Here is a 27,624-nt window from a genome sequence, read left to right as displayed (position 1 = left end):
CCCTTGCTGACATCACAGCTGCTCTGTGCCTCCATGACACAGCCACAGAGGAGCTGCTGGGACACAGCCCCCTCTGGGACATGCCACAGCCCCTGCCAGTGCTGAGCCCCTGGGAGCTCTGTCTGTGCCCTGCTGGTGTCCCTGAGGGGCCCTGGCAGTGCCCCAGCCCTGCTGGGCTGTGCACAGGAGCTGCTCCTGGCCAGAGCTGTCTCTCTGCAGCTCTGCTGCCCTTGCCAGGAGCTGCCTCTGGGCCAGGAGCCCGGCCCAGCTCAGCAGCACAGACACAGCACAAGGGCTGTAATGACCCTCTGGGGCTTTCGTGCCCTTTGCATCAGACTCAGTCCCTCAGAGTGTGCTCAAAGAACTTCTCAGGGACTCAAAAAGAGGGTGAAACACCTATGTTTCTCTTACTTTAAATAGATCCTTCTGAGGGACAGGACTGAGAAAGTGTCCCCAGGTTCCAGGTAGAGCAGAACACTGGTGGCAGTGATGACAGCTGGGGACAAGCAAGGCAAAGGTGTCTCTGGTGCTGAGCAAACCTGCGCCTCTGTCCCTGCAGGCTGTGGGCATCCCCCGGCTGCCCCACCTGGCTGGCCCCTTCCTTTGCTGACAGCTCTGCCTCCTGCCTGCCTCTGCCTGCCCACACAAAGCCTTGGGCTGCTCCAGGCTCCTGCTGGGGGACGTGCTGCACCACAGCCCTGCCCTGGCAGGGAAATTCCTTTCTCCTGGTGTCCACTCTGGGCCTCCCCAGCTGCCCTTGGTGCTATTATGTCTTCTTCAGGCTCATTCCCACTGGGAAGAAAAGCTCCAGCCTCACTGAAACCACCCTTCCATCCCTTCCAGGCTATTCCTGTTCTGTCCTCGGTCTCCACCACACTGACCCCAGAGCCCTCAGCCTCTCCCTGCTGGTTTTGTGATGAGACCTCCAAACCCCATCTTGGGAGATTTTTGGGTCCTCTCCAAGGTCTGTGAAAATGGGAAAATAGTGATCAAAGTGATTTTCTCCCAAATCTTGCCATGACAGAACAAGGGTCAATATCTCTAAACTGAATTAGGGCAGATTTACATTTGTTAGAAGAGGAAATATTTCACAATTATGGAAGTGACATGAAACTGCAACTTTCATGCAGTTTCATGCAAAAACAAAGTTTTTCCACAGAAGTGGATTCCCCATCCCAGGAATTGTCCAAGAGCAGGAACTTTGTGCAACCTGACACAGTGAAACCCCCTGCCCTCCCCAGTGACAGAATTCCTGTAGTGTGGGTTCTCTGATGTGCTGGGTGCCCTCACAACGCTTCTGGCCAGAATGTCTGCTGAGGGCAGCCAGGCTGCTGCAGGGGCAGTGACCTCACAGCCATCACCATGGCAGCCCTGTCCCCTGGGCCTGGCTCTGCCCTTTCCTCTGCCCCTGCCTTGGCTCTGCTGGCATGAAGAGTTTTGTCATTGATATCTTGTCCCCAAGGTGCTGGGGCCAATGGCTTCCCAGTCAGGCTCCTGGAGCAGAAGTGGCTTTTCAGAGCCCAGGCAGGAATGAGCCCTGAGGCAGCAGCTCTGCAGTGGTGGCCACCAGGCCGGGCTGCCAAGGGAGGCTTCTGGCCATGGGCTGCAAGCAGCTGCTGCTGCCAAGGTGCCTTTGGTGCCTCAGGCTCTCCCTGGCACAGCTCCCAGCACGGCACTCTGCCCTTGTGCCCGAGGCCTTCCCTGTGCTGGGGCTGGCCTGGGGCTTTTCCTGCAGCGGGACCTGCCCTGCTGATGGCACAGGAAAGGCAGTTCCTGCTGGAGCAGGAGGCTCTGCCTGCAATGGCCTCCAACAACTCCAGCAACACCATGTTTGCAAAGGCCGCAATGGGAAATGAAGGAGGGGGGGTCACGCTGCTTTTGGGGTGAATAATGCAGAAACCAGCCTGACTCCTCCATCCCAAAGTTGAACATCCTCAGAGGGAGCTGAAGCTGTGACAGTGCTGGAAAATCCCTGGAGAAAGGAACAACCAAGTGACACCACTGAGAGCTTCTGCAGAGCTGCTGAGCCGGCCCAGCCTGGGCACACCTGACTGACAGAGCAGAACCTCAGACTAGAAAAGCCCCATCCCAAATTTTAAAGGCAGCATCCCCTGACATTTCCCTTCCTGGGGGGTGTGGAGATTCCTCCCTGCAGTAGGGACACCCCTCAAGGTCACTGCTCCAGACGGAGCCAAAGGGATTTGCCCATGGTCATTGGTCTGTGGGAGTGACATCAATCTCTCCTTAAAAACAGCTTCTTTTCCTTTAATAAAATTGCTTTGAAATCCCTTCTGAGTGCTTTCTATAAATTAGTATAATATAATATAATATGGTACAGCTCTTATAGCTTGGAGTAAACAATTCTGATTAAGATAATTTTTTCTAATCGTTACCATAATGGATAATATAATTTTTTTATAAATATATATGCTTTGTCATCCTTAATCCTGTGGGACAAATGCTAAAGGTTAAATTTCACCTTGATAATTCTTTACCCATGAACTCTGTAAAAGTCTGAGGCTGGGATTGGAGCCAGCTGCTCCAAGGCTCCTCTCACAGAAGGAGATTACAAAGCCTGGAGGTCCTTGGGGGTATTTTTCTGTGGATATGAGAGTCTGGTCAGAGACACAGAAAGCAAGAGAGTTTTCCCATTAATTAGATTGGGAACCATTAGGAAGCTGGAGAGAAAGAATTGTAAATTATCGACAAGTGGTGTCTGTAATAGGTTGTTTTTTCCATAAAGTTGTTTACTGAAGGGGGTTGTCTTTATCAGCCAATCATGTGAAATGTGTTGATTAAATGACCAATGAGATCCACCTGTAGAAAACCAAGGTCAAAAGGAAGAGGATTGAAAAAATGGGTGGCTTTTAGCCCTTAGCCTTCTGATCTGAGTCTGTGTCATCTCTGACTCAACGGTGACACTTGGGGATCTGTGGGGACTATTGGGAATCCTTTCTGCACCTCGTGACCCAACAGGAGCTTCTCTAATAAACGCTGCCTGAAGCTCCCACTGTGCCCATGACAGGAACCCTTGTGAGTGTCTGGGCCATCCCGGCTCTTTGGCAGCCTGGGGACTCCTGGGATGTCACCGTGGAGCCCCCGTGAGTGCCTGTGACAGATGGGTGCCCTTGCAGCCCAAGGTGCCCTGGGATGTCACCATGGAATGGCTGTGACTGCCTCTGACCACAGGGCTCTTTACCATCCCCAGAAAGCCCTGACAGGTCTCCATGGAGCCCCTGTCCCCGCCTGTGACATTCCAGCTCTGGAACAGCCTGGAGACTCTTGGAAAGTCCCCATGGAACCCCTCCGAGGGCCTGTGATAAATCTGATCCTTAGCAGGCAACCATCACCAGCCCCCTGTTCTATAGTCAGTTTCCATGGAAACCATTACCAGCCCCCTGTTGCTGTGTTCAGTCCCTTGGCAGCTCCATGGAGACCCCATGCCAGGGGTGGTTGCCATGAACACCAGGGCTGGCACCAGCTGGGATGCTCGGTTTCCATGGGCTGGGCTTCAGCAATGGGATTCCCCAATTTCCTGCTCCCGCTAAAACCGCGCTGCCCTCGCTGCCCTCCCGCCTCCCATGGAAAGCACAAAAGGCAAAGATCCCGGGCTGGGATAAGAACAATTTATTGGGAACAGCAACGAGATAAGGAAAAATTTGAACAGAAACAATATTGATAACAGAAGGCATAAATAAAACTTTGACAGGGAAAACTACAACACAACTGACTGTCTCTTTCCAGCCACAATTTCCCCTGTCTGGAAAGGACACCCTTCTCCTCTGGGAGAGAGAGAGAAGGTCCCTTTCCTGCCCCTGGCAATAGCCTGAGGTGGGAGTGAATGTAATGAAAGGGCCATGGCCAGACCATCATGTTCTTCAATCCCACATCATGTCATGGGCAGGAAAAGGGAGAGGTGTCTTCCCAGCATGGATCATGGGCAACACGGATCCCCAGGACTCTTCCCAATGCGGGTCCTCTAAAGGGGGATGAAGCTGGAGCGGTGCATGAAGCTGTTCCTGCAGCTGGGGCATTTGCAGGGCTTTCCTTACTGGCGGCTCCGTTGGTGTCTGGTCAAGGGAGAGCTGCTGGTGAAGCTCTTCCCACACTGGGGACACTCGTAGGGGCTCTCCCCAGTGTGGCTGCACCAGTGGGTGAGGAGGGTGGAGCTGTGCTTGAAGCCCTTCCCACAGTCAGGGCAGCAGAAGGGCCTCTCCCCAGTGTGAATCTGCTGGTGGCAGAGGAGACTGGAGCTGGTCTGAAACCTCTTCTGACACTGGGGACACTCGTAGGGCCTCTCCCCAGTGTGGATGCATTGGTGGTTGATGAGGGCAGAGCTGCAGCTGAATCCCTTCCCACACTCCCCACACTCATAGGGCCATTCCCCAGTGTGGATCATCTGGTGGCTGATCTGGGTGCTGCTCTGCCTGAAGCTCTTCCCACACTCCAAGCACTTGTGGGGCTTCTCCCCATTGTGAAGCTGCCCAAGGACCACCAGCTCTGAGCTCTGTCCACCTTCCTGTCTCAGGGTGGGTCTTTCCTTCTCAGAACACACTGGGCTGGGTTTGTAGCCCCTCCTCCTGTGGGATCTCTGGGGCTTTTCCTCCACGTTGGAATTCTGCACCGTGGAGCCACTTAAAATGGCCTCTTCCACGATGTTCTGCCTTGGGGATTTGTTCTCCCTGGTCTCCATTCTCAGCTTCTTCTCTGGGGGAGGAAAGACAAGGAGAGGATGGGATTTGCCTCCGTGCCAGAGGGAAGGGGAAGGAGATCCCCTCAGTGCATCCCCGGCAGGACGGGGTTGGCAGCAGGGTTGTCCTGCAGCCAAGGGCTGTGCTGGGCTGGGAGATGGAGCAGGAGAGAGGGGGAAAGGGGCACTGACTTCCTCCTCACCTGCCTGGGTATCCCAGGGTATTGTGTCAGTTTGAAAAGACAGGTGTCTGCTAAGGAAGGCAGGAGACTCCCCTGAAATCGAAAATGTTAATCCCTTCACTTGGAATTATAATTTTCAAAACAAGGGGCTGTCAAGCAAAGTCTTTGGGAATAGGAATAACAGTTCTTCAGAAGGAAAATTAAAAATACAAATGCAGTAGTACTAAAAACTACTTACAGAGTAAGAATACAACCTGACACCCTGTGGGTCAGAGTGTTGGTAGCACTCCTGTTAAATGGTGGCTGCAGTGCTCCTGCAGGGACAGGTGTGGTTCTGTTGGAGCAGGGATCCTGTGGAAGGGTGGAGTTTTCCTCGGAAGGTCCAGTTGTGGCGTCGATTGGCCTGGTCTTCTTCTGGGATCCAGTGGAGCTGGAAGCTGCTCTTCTGGGAATCTTGTGGGAGAAGGCTGACTCTGTTGTTCACATTCTCAGATTATATCCCGGTAGGAATGCTTGGCTCCTCCCTCTGGGCAGAGCTTCTCACAATGGGATGATGGAATTTTTATCAGTGACACTCAAAGGCCCATTAACAGAAGATATCTCCCTGGAGGGAGGATTCCTTGTGGAAGAGATAAAGTAAACTGCTCAATTAACAGATGATAATTGCCCCAGCTTTAACAGAGGGTAATTGAATACACACCCAGCTAAACCTGAGACACTGTTCCAGCCTTGGAAAGCAGGATTTGGTACCAGGATTCTTTAGGGAATGCAACCCTGATTGAAGGCAGAGATAGAATCTCCAGAGCCTGCAGCCAGAAATGGACAGTTGTGTGATACTCATTTCAACATCTTCTCTTTTGGAATTATTGACTAATGATTATTTGCTTTGCCTACCTAATATTTTTGTAATTTTTTGCAAATTTGCATTATCTAAATTACACTGTTCCTTAAGTTAAGTTGGTGTCTGTGTCTTTGGTGCGGGCCCTGCCCACTGGCGAAACAGGGCCCAATCCTGCCTAAGTGTTACCTGGGGAGACAAAACCCTCACTGCAAATGTGCCCCCTTCCTCCTTGTTCCCCACACTTCATGCACTGATCATGATGTCCTATGCTCTGGGCTATCCCTGGGGTCAGCTGGGATCTCCTGTCCTGGCTGTGTCCCCTCCCAAGCTCCCCCACACCCTCAGCCCCTCCCCAGCGTGGCCGAATGAGGGGCAGGACAGGCCTTGGCTCAGTGCGAGCTCAGCAAGAACAAAACCATCTCTGTGTGCTCAGCCCTGTGCTCAGCCCCCGGGCCCGGCATTTCCTCCACTGCCACCCCGGAGCCCCCTTTCCCACCCCTCTGCCCCACGGCCGCCGCAGCACCAGCTGACAATAGAAGCAATTCTGTGGCAATTCCAAGTTTCCTTGGTTCCTGCACAGCTCCAGCTCAGCTGCTGGCAGGTTACAATTAAAGAAAAGTGCAAATTCGGCCCAATACAGATATTATTAAAAGGAAGGGAAAGCTCTGTGTAGCTGTCACAAAGGTGACAGGGATGAAGAGAATAATGATTCTCACATTTGGAAAAAACCCAAGCCTGGGAATTCAGTAATTATTTGGGAATTTAGCTACTTGAGCTGGGCTTTTTGTAGCACTTTTAGCAGCCTTATGTTCCTCACCATGTGGTGAAAGAACCTTGTCAGTCTTGCTGGTATTATTTGCTCCATTTCCTCCAGTGATTTTAACAAACTTTTCAAGTAGGGACAACAAAGTATTTTCTTTACACTCCAGTCCCACAACAGCCATTTTCCTCATCAGTTCTCCCATAGGTCACTCAGACGAAGCTGCGACAGTTTCCAAGAGTTCCTCCAGAGAGACCCACGACCTCCTCAGAGGAGGGAACCATGCTGTTGTCAAAGGCAACTGGGGTCAAAGAACAGTGCCCTGAACTCACTGTGCCAAAATAATTTTGCAATCTGGTTAAGAAAATATTAGAGAGATGCCATTTGCCCTGGGGCAGGGCAAGTGTGACATTGTCCCCTGTGTGTGTGTGGCCTTCCCAGGGTGGGGGTTTTACACCTGAGCCAGTTTGGGTAAGGGGGGTGGTGTTCACCCCCTGAGCAGGGATTCCCCCACTGTTTCAGGCTGCAATGTAAGATGGAACCAAATGCATGTTTTCAATGCCCATCCCCATCAACTGCTGTAAACAGGTGGGGCAGTGTTCTTGATCTCTTCCATGACTCAGCCCTGATAACGCCCTCCAGGGGAGATATCTTCTGTGAATGGGCCATTGAGTGTCACTGCAGGACGGATAAAATTCCATCCTCCCATTGTGGGATGCTCCGCCCAGGGGGAGGATCCAAGCATTCCTACCTGCATATAAGGTGAGCCTTGCAACACCAGGAGCAGCTTGCCGACTGGATTCCCAGAGGACAAGAGCTCCAGAACCACCACTGGACCTTCAGAGGAAGACCAGACCCTTCTACAGGATCACTGCTTGGACAGAATCACGTTCATCACTCCAACAGGATTGCAGCCACCATTTAATGGGACTGCTGCCACCACCCTGACCAGCAACAGGGTGTCAGGTTATATCCTGACTCTGTCAGTTTACGGCAGTGTTTCTGTATCATTGCCTTGATCTTCTTTTCTTATTAAATTGTAATTCTGGTTTAGACTCTCTCCCAGGTTTGTCTTCAAACCAGTAAAAATTCAATGCGCTCATCCCTTGCTTTCCTCCCAGAACAGGATTTCACATCCCCAAACCTTTCCCAGATGGAGGAGGAGGCTGCAAGGAAGAGGAAGGAGGCCCGGGACACGCAGGCAGGTGAGGAGGAAGTCAGTGCCCCTTTCCCCCTCTCTCCTGCTCCATCTCCCAGCCCAGCACAGCCCCTGGCTGCAGGACAACCCTGCTGCCAACCCCGTCCTGCTGGGGATGCACTGGGGGGATCTCCTTCCCCTTCCCTCTGGCACGGAGGCAAATCCCATCCTCCCCTTGTCCTTCCTCCCCCCGGGAAGGATCTGAGCATGGAGACCAGAGAGGAGAAATCCCCACAGCAGAAACTCATGGAAGAGGCCATTTTGAGTGACTCCAGGGCACAGGAATCCAATGGGGAGGAAAATCCCCAGAGATCCCACAGGAGGAGGGGCTCCAAACCCAGCCCAGGGTGCTCTGAGGAGGAAAGACCCACCCTGAGCCAGGAAGGTGGACAGAGCTTCAGCCAGAGCTCAGAGCTGGTGGTCCATGGGCAGCTTCACAATGGGGAGAAGGCACACAAGTGCTTGGAGTGTGGGAAGAGCTTCAGGCAGAGCAGCACCCTGATCAGCCACCAGATGATCCACACTGGGGAATGGCCCTACGAGTGTGGGGAGTGTGGGAAGGGCTTCAGCTGCAGCTCTGCCCTCATCATCCACCAACGCATCCACACTGGGGAGAGGCCCTATGAGTGTCCCCAGTGTCAGAAGAGGTTTCAGACCAGCTCCAGTCTCCTCCAGCACCAGCAGATTCACACAGAGGAGAGACCCTTCCGCTGCCCCAACTGTGGGAAGGGGTTCAAGCGCAACTCCACCCTCATCACCCACCAGCGCATCCACACTGGGGAGAGGGAGAGGCCCTACGAGTGTCCCCAGTGTCAGACGAGGTTTTACACCAACTCCGATCTCCTCCTGCATGAGCGGATTCACACGGATGAGAGGCCCTTCTGCTGCCCTGACTGTGGGATGGGCTTCAAGCGCAACTCCCACCTCATCAGGCACCAGCGGATCCACACCGGGGAGAAGCCCTATGAGTGTGGGGAATGTGGGATGAGCTTCAGCCAGAACTCTAACCTGATCTCCCACCAGAAGACCCACACCAGGGAACGACCCTATGAGTGTGGGGAATGTGGGAAGAGCTTTAGGCAGAAGTCTCTCTTGATCTGCCACCAGAGGATCCACACTGGGGAAAGGCCATACAACTGTGGGGAATGTGGGATGACCTTTAGTAGGAAGACCCAAATGATCATCCACCAAATGATCCACACTGGGGAGCAGCCCTACGAGTGCCCCGAGTGTGGGAAGAGGTTTCACACCAGCTCTCAGCTCCTCCAGCACCAGCGGATTCACACGGATGAGAGGCCCTTCCTCTGCCCCGACTGCGGGAAGGGCTTCAAGCACAACTCCACCCTCGTCACCCACCAGCGCATCCACACTGGGGAGAGGCCCTACGAGTGTCCCCAGTGTGGGAAGAGCTTCACCAGCAGCTCTCACTTGAGCAGACACCAACGGAGGCACCAGTAAAAGAAGCCCTGCACATGCCCCAACTGCAGGAAGAGTTTAATGCACTGCTCCAGCTTTATCCCCCATTGGAGACCCCACGTTGGTCAGAGTCCTGGTGATCCATGTTCCCTGTGATCCATGCTGGGAAGACACCTGTCCCTTTTCCTGCCCCTGCCAATGACATGATGTGGGATTGGAGAACATGAGGGTCTGGCCATGGCCCTGTCATTACATTCACTCCCACCTGAGGTCATTGCCAGGGGCAGGAAAGGGACTCTCTCTCTCTCTCTCCCTGAGGAAAAGGGTCTCCTTTCCAGACAGGAGGAAATACATTGCCAGGAAGAACTAGTTGTTGCTGTTGTAGTTTTTTCTGTAAATAGTTTTACTTATCCCTTCTGTTATCAATATTGATTCTGTTCCTTTTGCTCCTTATCTTGTTGCTGTTCCCAATAAATTGTTCTTATCCCAGCCTGGGATCTTTGCCTTTTGTGCTTTTCATGGGAGGCGGGAGGGCAGCGAGGGCAGCGCGGTTTTAGTGGGAGCAGGAAATTGGGGAATCCCATTCCTGAAGCCCGGCCCGTGGAAACCGAGCATCCCAGCTGGTGCCAGCCCTGGTGGCCATGGCAACCACCCCTGGCATGGGGTCTCCATGGAGCTGCCAAGGGACTGAGCATAGCAGCAGGGGGCTGGTGATGGTTGCCTGCTAAGGATCAGATTTGTCACAGGCCCTCAGAGGGGTTCCGTGGGGACTTTCCAAGAGTCTCCAGGCTGTTCCAGAGCTGGAATGTCACACACAGAGACAGGGGCTTCATGGAGACCTCCCAGGGCTTTCTGGGGATGGTAAAGAGCCCTGTGGTCAGAGGCAGTCACAGCCATTCCATGGTGACATCCCAGGAGTCCCCAGGCTGCCAAAGAGCTGGGATGTCCCAGACACTCACATGGGTTCCTGTCATGGGCACAGTGGGAGCTTCAGGCAACATTTATTAGAAAAGCTCCTGTTGGGTCACGAGGTGCAGAAACAATCCCCAATGCTCCCCATAAATCCCCAAATGTCACTGTTGTATCAGTGTTCCATGGTTTCTTTCCAATGGAAAACAACCATCCTTATCCTCCAGGTGTCCATGTCTGAAATTGGGATTCCACCTCCAAAATTCTGTATATCCAAGGGTTACTCCCAGGCACAATCTGCCAGTACCATCAAGCCTGGCTGGCCTTGGCCTCTGGTGGCTGTCCCTGCAACACTGGGGCTGGGTCCTTCCCTTTCCATGGAGATCACTGGGACACTGTGGGAACCTCATGGAACCAAGGGGATCATTGTGGCACCACTGGAGCCCATGGAACCAAGGAGCCATGGTGACACAGTGGGGCTTCATGGAACCCAGAGACCATTATGGCTCTGTGGGGCCTGATGGAACCATGGAGACCATTGGGACCCTTCAGGGCCTGGTGTCACCAAGGGGGCATAATGACACCTCAGGGCCTCAGGGAAGCAAAGGACCATTGGGACAATGTGGGGCCCCCTTGGAACCGAGGGAACATGGAACAGGCCTGGCTGGCTTGGCCTCCTAGGGGCCACCTGAAAACTCTGGCTGATGTTGTGATGTCAAGGAATGCCTCTCATCAGCTCCTGGAACACTGGGGCTCCGTGCTTTCCTTGCTATAGAAAAGAACCATCCCTCTTTTTAAATGTCCATTGCCAAAATTGGTATTCTCTCAAAAAAATTTTCCTATATGCAAGGGTTTCTCTCAGAAAAAAACCTGCCACTTCTGGCTGGCCTTGTCCTCTGGTGGTCACCTCTCTTCTGCCTGGCAAACACTGGGGCTCTGTTCCTTCCTTCCTATGGAAAAGAACCAACCTTCATGTCCAGGATCCATGGCCAAAATTAGAATTTGGCCTCCCAAATTCCATATTTCCAAAGATTGCTCCCAGAAAAAAGTAGCAAGGACAGACAGGTCAGGCTGGCCATGGCCTCTGGTGATTTTCTTAGACTCTGAGCTGAATGTTTTCAGTTGAAAAAACCTTGGAAAGGGCCCAGAGATCTCCCAAGAAGGGTTTTTGAGGACTTGGGCACATGACCGATACATATGGACAAAGGAGCTCTGTGCTCTGTGCTGTTGTGAGGGTTTGGCATCATGGAAGTGATGTTCTAAGAGAAGCTGCTAGCAGTTTCCTCCGTGTCTGACTAAAAATCCAATCAATATTTAGCTTTGAGAATTGACAATCTGTTAAACCACAAAGGAAACTGTACATGCCTCTGTGAAGACACATGTTAAAGATGGGAAAGCCTGGGAGGGTCTCTTTCCCTTCTGGCTGGCACAGAGGTAACAAGGCTGACCCGGCCCCGTCTCAGCCAGGCCGGGCCGGGCGGCTCCTGCCGTGGGGCCGGGCCCCTTCCCAGGGACCCCGCCAGGCCCCATCGGCTGCCGGGCAGGGCAGGGGAGGCCGCGGGGCCGAGGCCGGGCCGGGCCATGGCTGCAGTTGGGAACATCTGGGCCCTGCTGAGCCCTGCCCCGCCGCCAGCCCGGGCCCAGCCAGGATCCGCCGGGCCCCAGGAGCAGCCCCGGGCCGGGCCGGCTCGGCCAAGATTCTGCCACCCTTGGGCTTCAGCCGCAAGCCCCGGGCAGGGGCAGGAGAAGCCATCGGCCCCCGGCCATGCTGCTGTGCTCTGGCCTGGCTGCTGAGATCCTGGCCCTGCCCCAGCGCGGCCCATCCTGACACAGCCCCAGCGCAGCCGCTGCAGAAACCTCCATCGTAAAACAGCTCCGGCCGCAAGCACCGAGCCCGGCCGGGGGCACGGAACCATCTGCAGGCCCCGGGTGAGATATGAACTCTTTCAGTGCTTCCATCCTCCCTCCAGTGAGAGAAAAGGACAACGTGCAGGCACACAGAGGAACGTGAAGACACCCAGTTCAGTGAAGGGAAAGTTGAGCCCCAGATGGGAGGGATGAGAAGATGCCTTGATCTTGGGGCTGAAATCCTCCTGCAAAGCTATGGAGAAGGATGTAATTAATATATCAGACTCTCTTTTTCCCTAAAACTAATTTAAAATATGGGGAGATGACTTGTTCAGCAAAGGCCTCCATGCTAAAGTAAGCAAATGTTGATGTAGCTGTGATCCTATGAGAAGTTTGAACAGAGAAAGAGAGAAGAGTGGTGAGACCCTGTGCCCTCAGGGAGAGAAGAAGAAGATCTCTGTTCTCAGAGATGAAGATGATTTCAGAAATAGGTGAAGAGAATCTTTGCTCTTGAACAGCTCATCTTTAAACTCATACCCCATAAGCTGACATGGCCCATAAACACAGCTGTGGGGAAAGCTGTGAAAAATGGGAGGGACTTCACAATTGCAGATTTTCTGGGCAGCTGCTATTCATGGGAATTGAGAGCCACGGGAGAACTTTTTTCTTATGGAGAAGTCTCCATAGCATGAAAGAGAGTCTCCTCTCCCTAAGTGAACTGAAGAAAGACTGTACTAGGTGGTGTAAACTGACTGAAACTTTCAGGCTTTGTCTCCTTGCATTGTCAGTAAGAAAGAAAAGGTTGTAGGGAAAGGAGAAGTGTTCAGATCCTTATTACTCTTTCTTCTATTTACTGGTAATAAACCTTTCTGTATACCCTTTTGAATTTTTGAGCCTACTTTGCCTTTCTCCTAATCCCATCTCACAGCAGGAAATGAGTAAATATATTCCAGGGAGTGCAATGGTAATTAGCCAACACTGATCCCACTGCACTAATAGATGCATTGGCTGAGAAGTCTCAAATCAGCAAACCAAAATCACTCCAGATACATTACTGATAAACTGCATAAGAGCAGAGGGAAATCAAGGCAGAGCCATGGTTTGTCAGGACTTGCTGCATCCTGATGAGCCCTGTGGTGCATTTGGAGCTGAGCACTGGAACCTCAGGGCCTGAGAGGAGATTGCACAAACCTTGCCAGGAGTCAAAGTCAGAAGAAAACCCCAAAGTGTCTCAAAGCATGAATGGGTCTCAGTGAGGTCCATCCCAACAGAGGCTCCTCATGGACTCCTTGGAGGAGAGTATTGGAGGCCAGGATTGACCAAAAACCTCTCAGAGTTTCAGTGTGGAAAGGAAATTCCAAACTATCTTAAAAAATGTGAGAAGCTCAAAGCATTACTGAGCACCACTGAGTGTCAGTACAAAGCTCTCCAGGGACTCATTAAAGCAGATAATTGGGGCCATGATTGCACAAACCTCTCACAGAGTCTGTATCAAAAGGGAAACACCAAGTACCTTCAAATAACTGAAGTACCCTGAAGTATTGATGAGCCCCACTGAGTGTTGTTACTGACAGAGCCTCTCCAGGGACTAATTACAGCAGATAATTGGAGGCCATCATTGCAGGAACCTCTCAGAGACTCCAAGGCAAAAGCCAAAGCCAAAGTCCTTTGAAAAACCTGCAGTCCCTGCAGGGAGCATGAAGGAGCCCCCAGGGCCATTGCTGAGCAAGGCTCCCCAGGGACTCCTTGCAGCAGATCCTTGAGGCCACTGGGATGTGGGCTAGGGGGGGATGCTGAGGGCAGCACAAGGGGCTGACAGTGCCCAGCCTGGCTGGGGCTGTGCCAGGAGGCCCCAGGGCCTCAGGACAAGGTGTCTCCTCCCAGCCCTTGCTGGCACAGACCCTGCTGTGCCCCAGGGCACCAAGACTTGGCTTCTCTTTGTCCCCACCTGTCATCACTGCCTGCAGTTCTCTGCTCTGCCTGGGGCCTGGGGACACTTGCTCAGTCGTGTCCCTCTCTGGGACCCATTAAAAGTCCAAGAAAGTTTGGAGTTGGATTCTGCCTTGGAGTTCTGGAGAGGTTTCTTCATCTCCCTCTCAGGGACTGATGTTCAGGGCCTGAGCACAAAGCCCCAGAGGCTGATTAAAGTCCTTGTGCTGTGTCTGTGCTGCTGAGCTGGGCTGGGCTCCTGGCACAGAGGCAGCTCCTCGTCACCAAGAAGAGCTTCAAAAGCACATTTCTCTGGATGAGCAGCTCTTGTGCCAGCCCAGCAGGGCTGGGGCACTGCCTGCAGCCAGCGCGGGCACAGCCCAGAGGCACAGAGAGCTTCAATCAGTCAGGGCTGGGAAGGGGCTGAGAAGTGCCTGGGGCACAATCACTGCCAGCCCTTGGCACAGGAACCTCTGGCTGCAGGACAGTGCAGCTGCAGCTCCTGGAGCCATCTCCTCAAGCTGCAACATCCCAATGCCTGCAGAGCCTGTGAGTACAACTCTGTGTATTTCTGGGGCAGGGGAGGTAAAATGCTCATGGAGCTCTGACATGCTGAGGGGTTCTGATCAGTCATAGAATATTTCCAGGGCAAGGGTTTTGTTCAAAATGAGGAAATTTCCTAAGACTAGGTATTCAGTTTACTACTACTGGAGAATGGCAGGGAGGAGGGGATACATATTAAAGATTAATTCTGAATTATTAATTATTAATTTTGACAAGATCCTGAGATATCCGAACTGTTCCTTTTAGTGATCAATAGGTTCACAGGAGATCCCTAAAGTGCTTTCAGCCACTCTGCCCATGGACAGCAGCAGCATCACCTTTGCTGGAGCCATCAGGCTCAGTCTGAGCTGTCCTTTCTCCAAGCTGCAAACAGAACCTGCCCCCAGCCAGTGCCCTGCAAACAGGCAGGGTTCTTTCAGGCCAAGGAGAGTGCACAGAGATTTGGGGTCTGTGAGTGCTGGCAGGGAGAGATCAGGCACAGGGAAACACCTGCAGGAGGGAAATCTGCAGGAAGCAGAGAGAAGATGAGGCAATGAGAGAAAACAAAGCCCAGCAATGCTGTGGCAGGGAGAGTTTAGAGATGCCCACAGGAGCCCCTGCAGTGCAGCCCCTCCCTCTGAACAAGCCCCCTCCCTCCTGTGGCCCAGCCAAGCCTCTGCCCTCAGCCTGGGACTTCCTGATATCTAAGAATAGAAGAAGAGACATAGGGGGAGCTTAAAAAGAAAATCCTAGAACTCTTAAACACCAAAAGCTGTCTGTGTGTTCCAGGGGAGGGTGTATGGGAAAAGGCTTTGATTTTGGTTACAGGAATCTCCTCTAACTCTTCACTGTCTTTTTCTCCACAAACAGGTGCCCATGTGCAGCCCCAGCAAATGTCCAACAGCAGCTGCATCAGGCACTTCCTGCTGCTGGCATTGGCAGACACGCGGCAGCTGCAGCTCCTGCACTTCTGCCTCTTGCTGGGCATCTCCCTGGCTGCCCTCCTGGGCAACGGCCTCATCATCAGCGCCGTAGCCGGCAGCCACCACCTGCACACGCCCATGTTCTTCTTCCTGCTCAACCTGGCCCTCGCTGACCTGGGCTCCATCTGCACCACTGTCCCCAAAGCCATGCACAATTCCCTCTGGGACACCAGCAACATCTCCTACACTGGATGTGCTGCTCAGCTCTTTTTCTTTCTGTTCTTCCTTGGATCAGAGTATTACCTCCTGACCATCATGTGCTACGACCGCTACGTGTCCATCTGCAAACCCCTGCACTACGGGACCCTCCTGGGCAGCAGAGCTTGTGCCCACATGGCAGCAGCTGCCTGGGCCAGTGCCTTTCTCACTGCTCTCATGCACACGGCCAATACATTTTCCCTGCCCCTTTGCCATGGCAATGCCCTGGGCCAGTTCTTCTGTGAAATCCCACAGATCCTCAAGCTCTCATGCTCCAAATCCTACCTCAGGGAACTGGGGCTTCTTTCTGTTAGTGTCTATTTAGCACTTGGCTGTTTTGTGTTTATTGTTTTCTCCTATGTGCAGATCTTCAGGGCTGTGCTGAGGATCCCCTCTGAGCAGGGACGGCACAAAGCCTTTTCCACCTGCCTCCCTCACCTGGCTGTGGTCTCCCTGTTCATCAGCACTGCAATATTTGCTCACCTGAAGCCCCCTTCCATCTCCTCTCCATCCCTGGATCTGGCCCTGTCAGTTCTGTACTCGGTGGTGCCTCCAGTCCTGAACCCCCTCATCTACAGCCTGAGGAACCAGGAGCTCAAGGCTGCAGTGTGGAGACTGATGACTGGATGCTTTTGGAAACATTAATCTGCTGGCCAATTTCTGCATATCACTTGTAATAAAATTCATCTTTCATACTTCTTGTTGGTTTCATTTTGGATTTTCTTTTTCTTTTTTTTACTTTTTTCATATTATCTACAAATAAATGTCATTGTTTGTGCCATTTCTCATTTTGTTTCTCTCCATCTTCCCTGTGGCCACAGACTGTGTCAATGAGGGGTTGTGCTCTTGGTGGCTTTAAATTAACTAAAGAATCTCCCAGCAGAGTTTTCTGCAGAGATCCCCTTGTGTTCCGTTCTCTGGAGCTGCAGCAGCAATGTCTGTGTGCAGAGCTGGGGCAGATCAGTGCTGGCCCAGCAGCTCTGCTCCTGCTGGTCACACCATTCCTGATTCAGGCCAGGAGCCATTGGCCTTCTTGGCCACCAGGACACACTGCTGCTTCATGTCCAGCCTGCTGTCCATCAGTCCCTGCAGGTCCCTTTCTGCCTGGCTGCTCTCCAGTCACTCTGTCCCCAGCCTGTAGCACTGGGGCCAAATAGCAGGGCCTGGCACTTGGATTTGTTAAACCTCACCTTGTTGGATTCATCCTCTGGATCCAGCCTATCAAGGTCCCTGTGCAGACCACTCCTATGTTCTCTCAGATCAAAACTCACATCCAGCTTGGTGACATCTGCATAGAAGTCCTTGGTTCCAAGGCGCCCCTCAGTGTCACAACGGCCTCTTGGTTACACCAGGCCCTGCACTGTCACACTGGTCTCCTTGGTTTCATGAGACCATGCAGATCAAGAATGGACTCCTTGCTTCCATGGGGCCCCAAAATGTGACAATGGTCCCCTTGGTTCCACAAGTCCCCTCAGTGTCACAATGGACTCCTTGTTTCCACGAGGCCACACAGTGTCACAGCATTATTCCAGATCCCTTGAGGCCCCATCGTGTCACAGTGGCCCCTTGGTTACACAGGATCCTGCAGTGCCACAATGTCCCCTTGGTGCCATGAGGCCCCGCAGAGTCAGAACGGCCCCTTGGTTCCACTGGGCCCTGCAGTCTCCCAATGGTCTCCTTGGTTTTGCAGTGTCAAAATGGTGAAACCCCTTGGTTCCATGAGGCCCGGCAGTGTCACAATGGCCTCTGTGGTTCCACGAGGACCCAGAGTGTCACAGGGCACTCCCTGGGTCCATTTGGCCCCACAGCACCACCATGGACCCCTGGTTCTGTAGGGCTGCATGGTGTCACCATGGTCCTCTTAGTTCCACAAGGCCCTGCAGTGTCACAAAGGTCCCAGAGTGTCCCAATCATCAGAGAATGACAGAATCAAATAGGCTGGAAAAGACCTTTGGGATCATCAAGTCCAACCCATGCCCTAATACTGCCTTGTCACCCAGACCATGCCACTGAGTGCCACTGCAGAGGGACAGTGACTCTGCCACCTCCCCCCTGGCCAGCCCATTCCAGTTCCCACTCACCCTTTCTGTGAAGAACTCCTTCCTATTGTCCAGCCTGAGCCTCCCCTGGTGCAGCTTAAGGCTGGGTCTTCTTGTCCTGCCCTCCAGCAGATCCACACTCACACCCAGCTTGGTGCCATCTGCAATTTGTGAATGCTGCACTCGATCCCCTCACCCAGACCATCAGTGAAGATATTAAACAGGGCTGGGCCCAGCACAGATCCCTGGGGACAGCACCAGTGCCTGGACACCAGCTGGGTGCAGCACCATCCCCACCACTCTCTGGGCCCAGCCTCCAGCAAGCTCTTAAATCTCCCAGCCAGGAGGGAACCTGCCCAAGCCGTGGGCTGCAGCTTTTCCAGGGAATGCTGTCAGAGACAGAGTCAAAGGCTCTGCTGGAGTCCAGGCACACAACATCCACAGCCTTTCCCCCATCCACAGGTGGGTCACCTGGGCATAAAAGGAGACCAGGTTGGTCAGGCAGGACCTGCCAGCCCTAAATCCACTGAGCTGGCTGGCTCTGATCCCTGGGCCATCCTGTGGGTGCCCTGTGATGGCACTCAAGGTGATCTGTTCCATAACCTTGCCGGGCACCCAGGTCAGGCTGACAGGCCTGGAGTTCCCCAGCTCCTCCTTCCAGCCCTTCCTGGGGATGGGCTCACACTGGCACCTCCAGTGCTCTGGGCCCTCCCTGCTGAGCCAGGACTGATGGTAAATGATGGAGAGCAGCTTGGGGAGCTCATCCACAGCTCCCTCATCCCCCTGGGATGGATCCCATCTGATCCCACACACCTATGAGCATCTGAGTGGCTCAGCAGGTCAGCAGCTGCTTCCTCCTGGATTCCAGGGGGCTGTTCTGCTCCCTGTGCCCATCTACCAGCTCAGGAGAACACTTGTCCTGAGGACAACCTGTACTAATATTGAAAATTGACACAAGATGTTAATTACCTTATCCTTTTCCTTATCTTTAATTACTATATTCTCCACTGTATCCAAAAAAGAGTAGAAGTTCTTCTTCTCCCTCCTTTTCTTATAAATTTTTTTTTAAAACATTTATTATTTCTTTACAGAAGCCTCCAGGTTAAGTTCTAATTGAGCTTTCATCTCTTTCCTTTTGTTTCTGCTTAACCGAATGACATCCTTAAAAACTTCCTGAGTTTCTGGTCCTTTTTTCCCTGAGTTCCCAGAAAAGCTCCATGGACAGCCAGGAAAATAATTTGCCTCACTAGCTCATCCTTTGCCACACTGGGACAGGCAGCCCCTTTCCCCTCTAGATTACTTTCTTGAAATGTGTCCATCCTTCCTGGACCCCTTTGTTTTTAAGGGTGTTTCCCTTAACATAATCAGTACCTGATTTGGTACTCTCCAAATCTGCATCCTAAATAGGCCAAAGTCTGCCCTTCCTAATTTCAGTGTAGAAGTTTTGTTGCTGCCCCTCCTTCTTTCACAGAAGATTGAAAACTTGATTATTTCATGGCCACCATGACCCAGGCAGCCTCTGAGCCCCACATCTGCCACCAGCCTTTCTCTGTCTGTGAAAAGCAGCAGACAGAGCTTTCCTTGGCAGTGGGAGTGTTAGCAAAAATTCGGTAAGACAGAAAACTCCTTAACACCACTAAGAAGCAGCATTCTTTATTCAGCTGGATGCAGGGGGGAGAGCTCCTCCCAAAGCTGTGCAGGCTGAGTACAGGAAAGTTTCTGTTTATTTTCTGTATTTTGCTCACATATTCATTGATTGTCCTGGACTAAACACACATATGATAATCATTTCCCCAAAATCATTGACATATTTCCCCTCCCGTTTACCCATGCGTTCTTCTGTCCTGGGGGTCTCTCTGGTGGTCCCTGGAGAACAAGCTCAAGGTATGAGCTCAGCTGGTGGAAACAATTGATCATCTGGTAACATGAGGTCACAGAGTGGGATATGACATGTGGGGTATATGAGGTCACGGAGAAGCTATGACATCATAGGCCATATCTGTGACACCACACGGCAGAGTTCTGACATCACAGAGCAGACTATGACATCAGAGATTTGGCTGTGACATCAGAGACCAGCTGTGTGACATTAGAGAATGGGCTGTGACATCCCAGAGGGGCTGTGTGACATCCCAGAGGGGCTGTGTGCCATCCCAGCAGGGCTGTGTCAGGTCACTGGGTTGGTCACTCGGCCCCAGCTCCCCCTCACAGTTTCTCCCAACAAGTCCAATGCTGTCCATGCCCAGCGGGGTCCCTGTCCCCCGGGATCCCCCCGGCCCACCTGGAGCCACAGCCTCCACCAAAGGATGTTCCACAGGATCCACCCCAGAGCCTGACATGGGCACAAGGGGCCAGGGCTGGGTGACCAGGACATCAAGGACGGGGATTATCCAGGTCACTGTGGCCTGGATTGGCTGCCCCAGGGCAGGAAAGATGTCTGGCAGCTGGAGCAGGGTCTGGGAAGGGCCTCCAAGGTGGGGCTGGAGCCCCTGGGCTGTGAGCAGAGGCTGAGGGAGCTGGGCTTGTCCAGCCCAGAGCAGGGAAGGCTGAGGGGCTCCTCATCCCAGCCTGGCAGTGCCAGCGAGGAGGGGATGGAGAACACAGAGCCAGGCTCTTCACCGGGGGCCTGGTGGGAGACAAAAGCCAATGGGTGGAAGGGGAAAGAGGGGAGATCAGCCAGGACAGGAGGAGATGAAATGAGTCAGGCTGGTTTCAGCATTTCCTCAACACCAAGAGCAGCCTGACCTCCCTTCTCCATCCACCACTGACAGCTTTGCAAATCAGGAATTGTTGGAGCTGTTTTGCCCCCACTCCAGGATGAGCATCCTGACAGAAGAACTTGATTGTATCAGAACCACATTTGTGTGAAATTAATGTTTGAATGGAAATGTGGACGGAGGACTCATCAGACACTGCTGGCACTTTGCACATAGCTCAGGGAAGAGTGAGATTGTTATTAAATTGTGTCCTGTTCAACTATGGTCTTTTGGCCATGAGGAGAAGCTTTCAGTGCCTCTGAGTCTCAGCAGTTCCTGACCCCCAAAGGACACAAACCTGATGAGTTGTGGTTCCCACACCAGTAGTGGCACTTGGACCTCCCTCCATCCCCAGAGCAGAGCTCCCTTGTCCCAGAAAGTCCCTGGCAATGTAGGGATGAAGGAAACAGGACAGGTTGTGGGGATCAGGGGCAGGGCAGAGCCAGGGAGAAGAATGACTTTTGAATTTGATGGAGCTGTGCCTTCCCTTGGCTTTGTTGGCTGACAAGAAATGAACATCCCTCTGTGTCTCGGGCAGCTCCTTCTGCAAGGAAAGCAGGTGGGAATTGGAGCCAAGGAGCTGAAAGCTGCAGGTGCAGCCTGGGCTGGAGTGAGCTCAGATTTGCACAAGGCTGCTCTGAGTGCCAGGGCTTGGATGGGGGAAATGGTGCGCTAGGAGTAGGGACAGAGTCTGATTGATTGTCAGCCAAAAAGGGTCTTGATTTTCATATCTATTCAAACTGCATGAGGAGGTACTTGGATTCAGTGTCAATCGGAGATTGCACATATTTAATTAACAGGGAAACAAAACTAAACAGGACCTACAAAATGTTTTCTCGCTGTCTTTTTAAATATCATGTATTCCGTTCCAATACACTACTGAGATCTACGTAACCACAGAGGATTTGAAAATTAAAATCAAATGATTCCCAGAGGCTTGGCTTGTTCAGGTGTTCTGAATGTTCATGAGCCCTGGGACACTGAATTCCTGCACTCAAGAGCTGAAGGCTGAACAAGCCTCGGGAGCAGTGAAATTCAGCAGCAGCCTCCAAGTTGCTGAGGATGTCCGCAGCCCCCAGTGAGGCCATCCCTGCCCAGAGACCGTGGGGGAATGGGCAGACAAGGAGAGCGTCCCTGGGGCTGGGGCAGCACAACTCAGAGGCACCAGCGGCTCCAGCTGGGCAATGGAGTGTGGAATGTGGCTGGGAAAGCCCTGCCTGGGCTGGGCCAAGCAGGACACACAAGCCCTGACTCCCATCCCTAAAATTACTCTCTCAGGGAGACATTTGAAAGGAATTACAATTGTTTGTGTCCTCTGAGTTGGATTCCCTGGAGAAATACCAACAAAGATTCTCAGGAGCTGAAAAGAACAAAACAGGCACTACTGGGAGCTTTAGAAAATCAGAGAAACTTTGGCAAATGGTTTATTATGACATTGTAGTGGTTTTAGTTTGTTAATTTAAGATTTTTCTAATCTTGAGATTTCTTAATTAATGTATTGATGAGTTTGTTCAGTTTTAGTGTCGGTTAATTATTTATGTATTTATTTTGTTGTGAGATACGATTACGGGAAAGGTAAAGTAGTCCTAACATTTTAAAAGAGTATAGAGACATTTTTATTAAAAGTAAATTGAAAAAGAAAAAAGTAGTAAGAATTAAATAAACCCTTTAGAACACTTTTTTTCTTTATAACTTTTTCTTTTTACTGACAATGTAAAGTAAACTTAAAATTTCTAGTTGGTTTACTATTTCAAGAATAGTCTTTTAGTTTACTTTAGGAGAGAAGTTTTTCTTGTTAAGGTTATGGAGATTTTTTAACAAGAAGAAATTTTTTTTTTGTGGTTCTTAATTCTGTCATGGATAACAGTTGTCTGGGGAACTTTGTTCTTGTGAAGTTGTTTTCATTGCTACAAGCTTTTTTACAGCTTGTAGATGGGCCATGTCAACTTATGGGGTATTGCTTTAAAGATGAGTTCTTTAAGGGTAAAAGTTTCTATTTTTTACTTTTAAAATTATTTTTATCTCTGGGAATAGAGATCTTCTCTTGTGGATACTGGATTACTTGGATTTTCTCCCTGCTGTTTAAACTTTTGATGAAATTACAGTTATTTAATTTGGTTTTTTTTAGTATGCAGGGGTTTTTTTTGATATTAATTGTAATTTTTTTAAAAAGTTTTTTGTGTTATAAAGAAAAAGAGTTTTTTCATTATAGTTTACAAGAGGATTTTAGTTTTAAGCTTAAGGTATTTTTTTCTTCTTTTTTATTTGGCATTTAATTTCTCCTTTACTGACTTTTATGATTTTATATATTTTTTTTATATGGTGGTATTTTGTTTTTTTCTTTTACTCGATGGAGCAATGAAGTATTGAAAGGATTAACAGCTGACCTGCCAGTAACTTGTGGTGGAAGTTGTGGTTGGGTTGTGTTAGGATTGGTTTTATGGTTGGTTTTGGGTTTTTCTTTGTGTTTAATTTTAGTTGCAGGGTTATTTTGTACAGGTGGTAGGTTGTAGGGGTTTTTGGTTTGAGTTGTGTTGGGGAGAGGGGACTTGATGGTGAGATTTAAATAGCTGTGGCTGGCTTTGTTCTGGTTGGGGTTTTGTAGCCTCTTTTGTTTTCCTGTTTGGGAGTTGTTGGGGTTTGGTTTGGTCAGAATGGGGCTGATGGGGGGGGCAGCCTGGGGAGGGGGGAAGGGGCTCAGCCCATGGCAGGGTTGCTTGGTTTGGTTTGGTTTGGTTTGGTTTGGTTTGGTTTGGTTTGGTTTGGTTGAGATGGGGGCCAGGGCCAGGGCCCGCTGCTTCTTTGTTGACTGGAAACGAAAGAGGAGGTTCCTGGGTTTTTTCATAATTAACATTTGTGTTTCACAGAGGCGTGTTCAGAATCTCAGTGGTTTAACAGATTGTCAGTGACACAAAAAGTTTTACATTACTTTTAGAAATTCTTGTCATGTATTACAACAGATATTCAATCAACAAAAAACACTTCTGAAAGCATTGACTTGGCCCATTCAACTTCACAAACTCTAAGCCTGTTCAATTTAAAATCAATCAACATTTGCAGGAGCACAGAAACAGAAGAAGAAGATGCAGATAGAGAAAAACTCAAAAAAGATACAGAGAAGCACACAACACAGCTACCAACTCCTGGATTCCAGCAGAGTTCAGATGGAAATTCCAAGAGGAGGTAGGATCAAGATGTGTGCTTGCCTTGTGGTCAGCCTTCAATACCCCTTGGTCTCCCTGGGCCCTTCCCCCAGGTGGGGCTTGGGCTCATTTGGTCCCTCAGGAGCTGGGCTGGGGCTGCAGAGGTGGCTGTGGAGCATTGCCTGTGCTGTGCCAGGGACTGGCAGCCACTGCTGGGCTGGGATAGAGGCTCTGGGGGGATTGGGGTTCCAGGGCAGGGCAGGGCTGGGGTTCCAGGGCAGGGCAAGGCTGGACCTGCACCTTCCTCCCCCCACATATGAAATGTTTCCAGCCAATAGTCTCCTCCAATTTGTCACAACAGGCAATATTCAAGGTGGAACCCAAATTCTGGCCATGGGCATCTGGACTAGAAGGACAGTTGTTTCCCATAGAAGAAAAGCACAGAGCCTCAGTGTTTGGAGAGCCTCACTAGACCAAGGCCAGCCAGACTTGTCAGGAATGGAAGATTTTGTCTGGGACCAGACTTTGGATATAGGGAATATTAGAGGTGGAACCCCAATCTCAGCCATGGGCACCTGGAGAAGCAGGACAGTTCTTTTCCATAGGAAGGAAATCACAGAGCCTTCCCCAGTGTTTTTTGAGATAGATGCAAAGTGACCCTTGTAAAACCACTGCAAGACAGACTTGTCCTGGCAATATTCCTATGGGAACAATCGCTGGATATAAGGAAATTTGGAGGTGAAATCCCAGTTCTGGCCACAGGTGCCTGGAGGAGGAGGACAGTTCTTTTCCATTGGGAAGAAAAGCACGGAGCCGCAGTGCTTCAGCAGCAGATGAAATGAGACCCTCAACATGCCAGGGTCAGCTGGACCAGTCAGGCAGCCCCTGGGAGGCCAAACCAGCCAGATCTGTTCGGTGTCCCCTTGGTTTGTGGGGCCCTACAGTGCCACAATCGTGCCTTGGATCCATGGGGCCCCGCCGTGCCATAATGGTGGCTTGATCCCATGGGGTCCAGCAGTGTCACGATGGATCCTTGTTTCCATGGGATCCAGCAATGGCACGATGGCCCCTGGGTTCCAGAAGACCCCGCAGTGTCACAATGGTCCCAATGATTCCATGAGGCCTTGCAGTGTCACAATGGACCTTTGGACCCCGGGGGTTTGCAGTGTCACAATGGTCTCCTTTGGCTCTACAGTGTCACAATGGACCATTGATGACAGGAGGCCCCTCTGTGTCACCCTGGAGCTTTGGTTCCATGCAGCCCTGCAGTGTCACAAAGGCCTCTTGGTTTCACCATGCCCCACAGATCACAATGGTCCCCTTGGTTCTTTGGGGGCTCCATGGGTCACAATGGTCTCACTGGTTCCATGAGGCCTCACAGTGTCACAGTGCTTTGCTTATTCCCTTAGGCCTCATAGTGTCACAATGGTCTCCATGATTCAATAGTGCCCCACAGTATAACAATGGTCTCCTTGGTTCCAGGAGGCAGTGAAGTGTCTTAATGATCTCTCCATGGTTCCATGAGGCCCAGCAATGTCACTGTGGTCTCTTTGATTCCATGAGGCCCCACAGCGTCACCATGGTCCCTTGGTCTCACAGGGCCCCACAGTGTCACAATGGTCCCTTGGTCTCACAGGGCCCCACAGTGTCACAATGCTCCCTTGGTCTCACAGGGCCCCACAGTGTCACAATGCTCCCTTGGTTCCATGGGCCCTGTGCTGCTGCATTCCCCCCTCCCCTTCTCAGGCCGCCCTGCCAGCTGAGAAATGCTCCTTGGGGCTCGGCCTTGGCCAACAGCCCCTGGGCTCAGCTCCTCTGCAGCTCATCACAAACACTGTCTGCTCCAGGCACTGCTGCTGCCCAACCAGCTCCTGCTTTCTGGAGGAGCAGCCCTGGGAACTGGTTTTGTTCCCTCAGTGGCACAACATCCCTGTTCTCACACTGCCAAAGAAAGCTGTTGGTGCCAAGTGCGGCCAGGATGAACCATTGCTGGGACTGAAGCCCCTCTCTTGGGGCCCTGCAAACAGCGCTCCAAAAGGAGCCCTTGGAGCTCTCCTGGGCCAGCGACTCCCTCTGAGTGGGGCCTCTCCCAGCCGGGAACTCTCCCGTTTGCTGCACTCGGGGATCCCCAACAACGACGGAGCCTGGGCCGATCCCCCCACTCCTCCAGGCTCAACCCTTCACCCGCTGGGGAGATGCCAAAGGATCCACAGGGAGAATTTCCTGCCCTCAGGGGAATTTCTCCCAGGTGCCTTGCACTGACTCTTTGTGTCTGTGTGCCCACAGGAGTGCCTGTGCTGGGGAAATGTGGCAGAAATTCTGCTCTCTGAGGGGTTTGAGTGCCCTGGATAGCTGAGTCAGTCAGGCCTTGAGGTAAGGTTAAATCACAAGGTCTAAGTAAAGTTAAATGCTGCTAAGAGTTGTTCTTTTCCTAAGGTATTAAGTTCAATTTAATTTATTAGCTAAGTTGAATAGTAAATGTTATTCTTATGTTAAATTGCTAAGTCATATGTTTTAAGTTTGGTTAAATAGTGTTAAGTGCTGTTCTTTTGCTAAATTGTGAAATTGATGGAATCAGTTAAGGTTAAGGTGTAACTTAAGTCCTGTTAAGTTTGAGCTCTGTTAACCTCTTGGGCCATATTCCTTTTATCCTTGCCCTCACTGTCCTTGTGTCACACACACACAGGGACAGTTCTCAGTTCATTTCTGGTTTGATTGCCTGGATTTTGTTTGTTTTTGTTGTTGCTTTGTTTCCTTGGTGTGCCTGAAGCGTCCAGTCAGGAGCAGAGTGACTCTGGCCAAGGAACTTTGTGCTGCTGTCCCTTAATATTAAATCTGGTTTTTCCTGTTCCTTTGCTGGGGATTTTTTCAGCACTCTCAAGGCCTCGTTGGTACCAGGGTGAAGGAGCCCTGGCCCAGGCTCTGGCCCTGGGGGACACGGGGACGCTGCCGGGGGGTCCCTGTCCCCCTGTGCCGCCCCCAGGGCCCCGGCCCCCCGTCCCCGTGTCAGGCTCTGGGGTCGATCTCGTGGAACATCCTCTGGGGGAGGCTGCAGCACCGGGGGCGGGGGGACCCGGGGGGACAGGGGACCCCACTGTGCACGAGCAGGGTTGGACTGCTCTGGGGGGACCTGTGAGGGGGCCGGGGCAGAGTGACCTCCCCAGTGACCTCACACAGCACCTGTGATGTCACACAGCCCCTGTGATGTCACACAGCCAACTATGAGATGTCACCCTATGATGTGATACAGCTGCTCTGTGATGTCACAGAAGTCTCTGTGATCTCACAGGCTGCTCTATGATATTACACAGCCACCCAGTGATGTCACAACCCCCTCTCTGATGTCACTGAGCCACTCTCTATGATGGCAGAGTCTGCTCTGTGGCCTCACACTATGATGTCACAGACAGCTGTGCGATGTCACAACTCCCTCAGTGATGCTAGAAAACCCTCTCTGTGATGTCATACTGCCACTCTGTAATGTCACAGCACACACTTTGACCTCACAGCCCCCTCAATGATGTCACACAGCCATGCCATGATGTCACAGCCTGCTCTGTGATGTCACAGAATATCCGCTATGATGCTGTAGCTGCTCAATGACCTCACACAAAGAACTCTGTGATGTCATAGCCCAATCTGTGACCTTACACAGCCCACTCTGTGCTGTCACACAGCCCCTTGCTGACATCACAGTTGCTCTGTGCCTCCATGACACAGCCCCAGAGGAGCTGCTGTGACACAGCCCCCTCTGGGACATGCCACAGCCCCTGCCAGTGCTGAGCCCCTGGGAGCTCTGTCTGTGCCCTGCTGGTGTCCCTGAGGGGCCCTGGCAGTGCCCCAGCCCTGCTGGGCTGTGCACAGGAGCTGCTCCTGGCCAGAGCTGTCTCTCTGCAGCTCTGCTGCCCTTGCCAGGAGCTGCCTCTGGGCAAGGAGCCCAGCCCAGCTCAGCAGCACAGACACAGCACAAGGGCTTTAATGACCCTCTGGGGCTTTGGTGCTCTTTGTGTCTGCCATGGCCAAAGTGCTGCCCAAATTGGCTCTGGCAGGGCTGTCTTGCAGCTGCTGCCCATCCCTGTGCCCTGTGCAGCCCAGGCTGTCCTACCGTGTCCCTGCCCTGCGCCTCTGTCCCTGCAGGCTGTGGGTATCCCCCGGCTGCCCCACCTGGCTGGGCCCTTCCTTTGCTGAC

General features: G+C 51.9%; 1 protein-coding gene across 1 annotated transcript in view; it reads left to right on the top strand.

The window, feature by feature from the left end:
* Positions 1-8,184: 8,184 nt before the first annotated feature.
* Positions 8,185-27,624, top strand: part of LOC143692655 (uncharacterized) — a 169,909-nt gene continuing 150,469 nt past the window's right edge. The window contains exon 1 of the mRNA XM_077172904.1: positions 8,185-9,070. Coding sequence (XP_077029019.1) covers positions 8,185-9,070 — 886 coding nt within the window. The remainder of the gene's footprint in view (positions 9,071-27,624) is intronic.

The sequence above is a fragment of the Agelaius phoeniceus genome, assembly GCF_051311805.1.
Source record: "Agelaius phoeniceus isolate bAgePho1 chromosome W unlocalized genomic scaffold, bAgePho1.hap1 SUPER_W_unloc_2, whole genome shotgun sequence".
Lineage (NCBI taxonomy): Eukaryota > Metazoa > Chordata > Aves > Passeriformes > Icteridae > Agelaius > Agelaius phoeniceus.
Note: the sequence above shows the minus strand (reverse complement) of the source record. Positions and strands in the feature narration are given on the sequence as shown.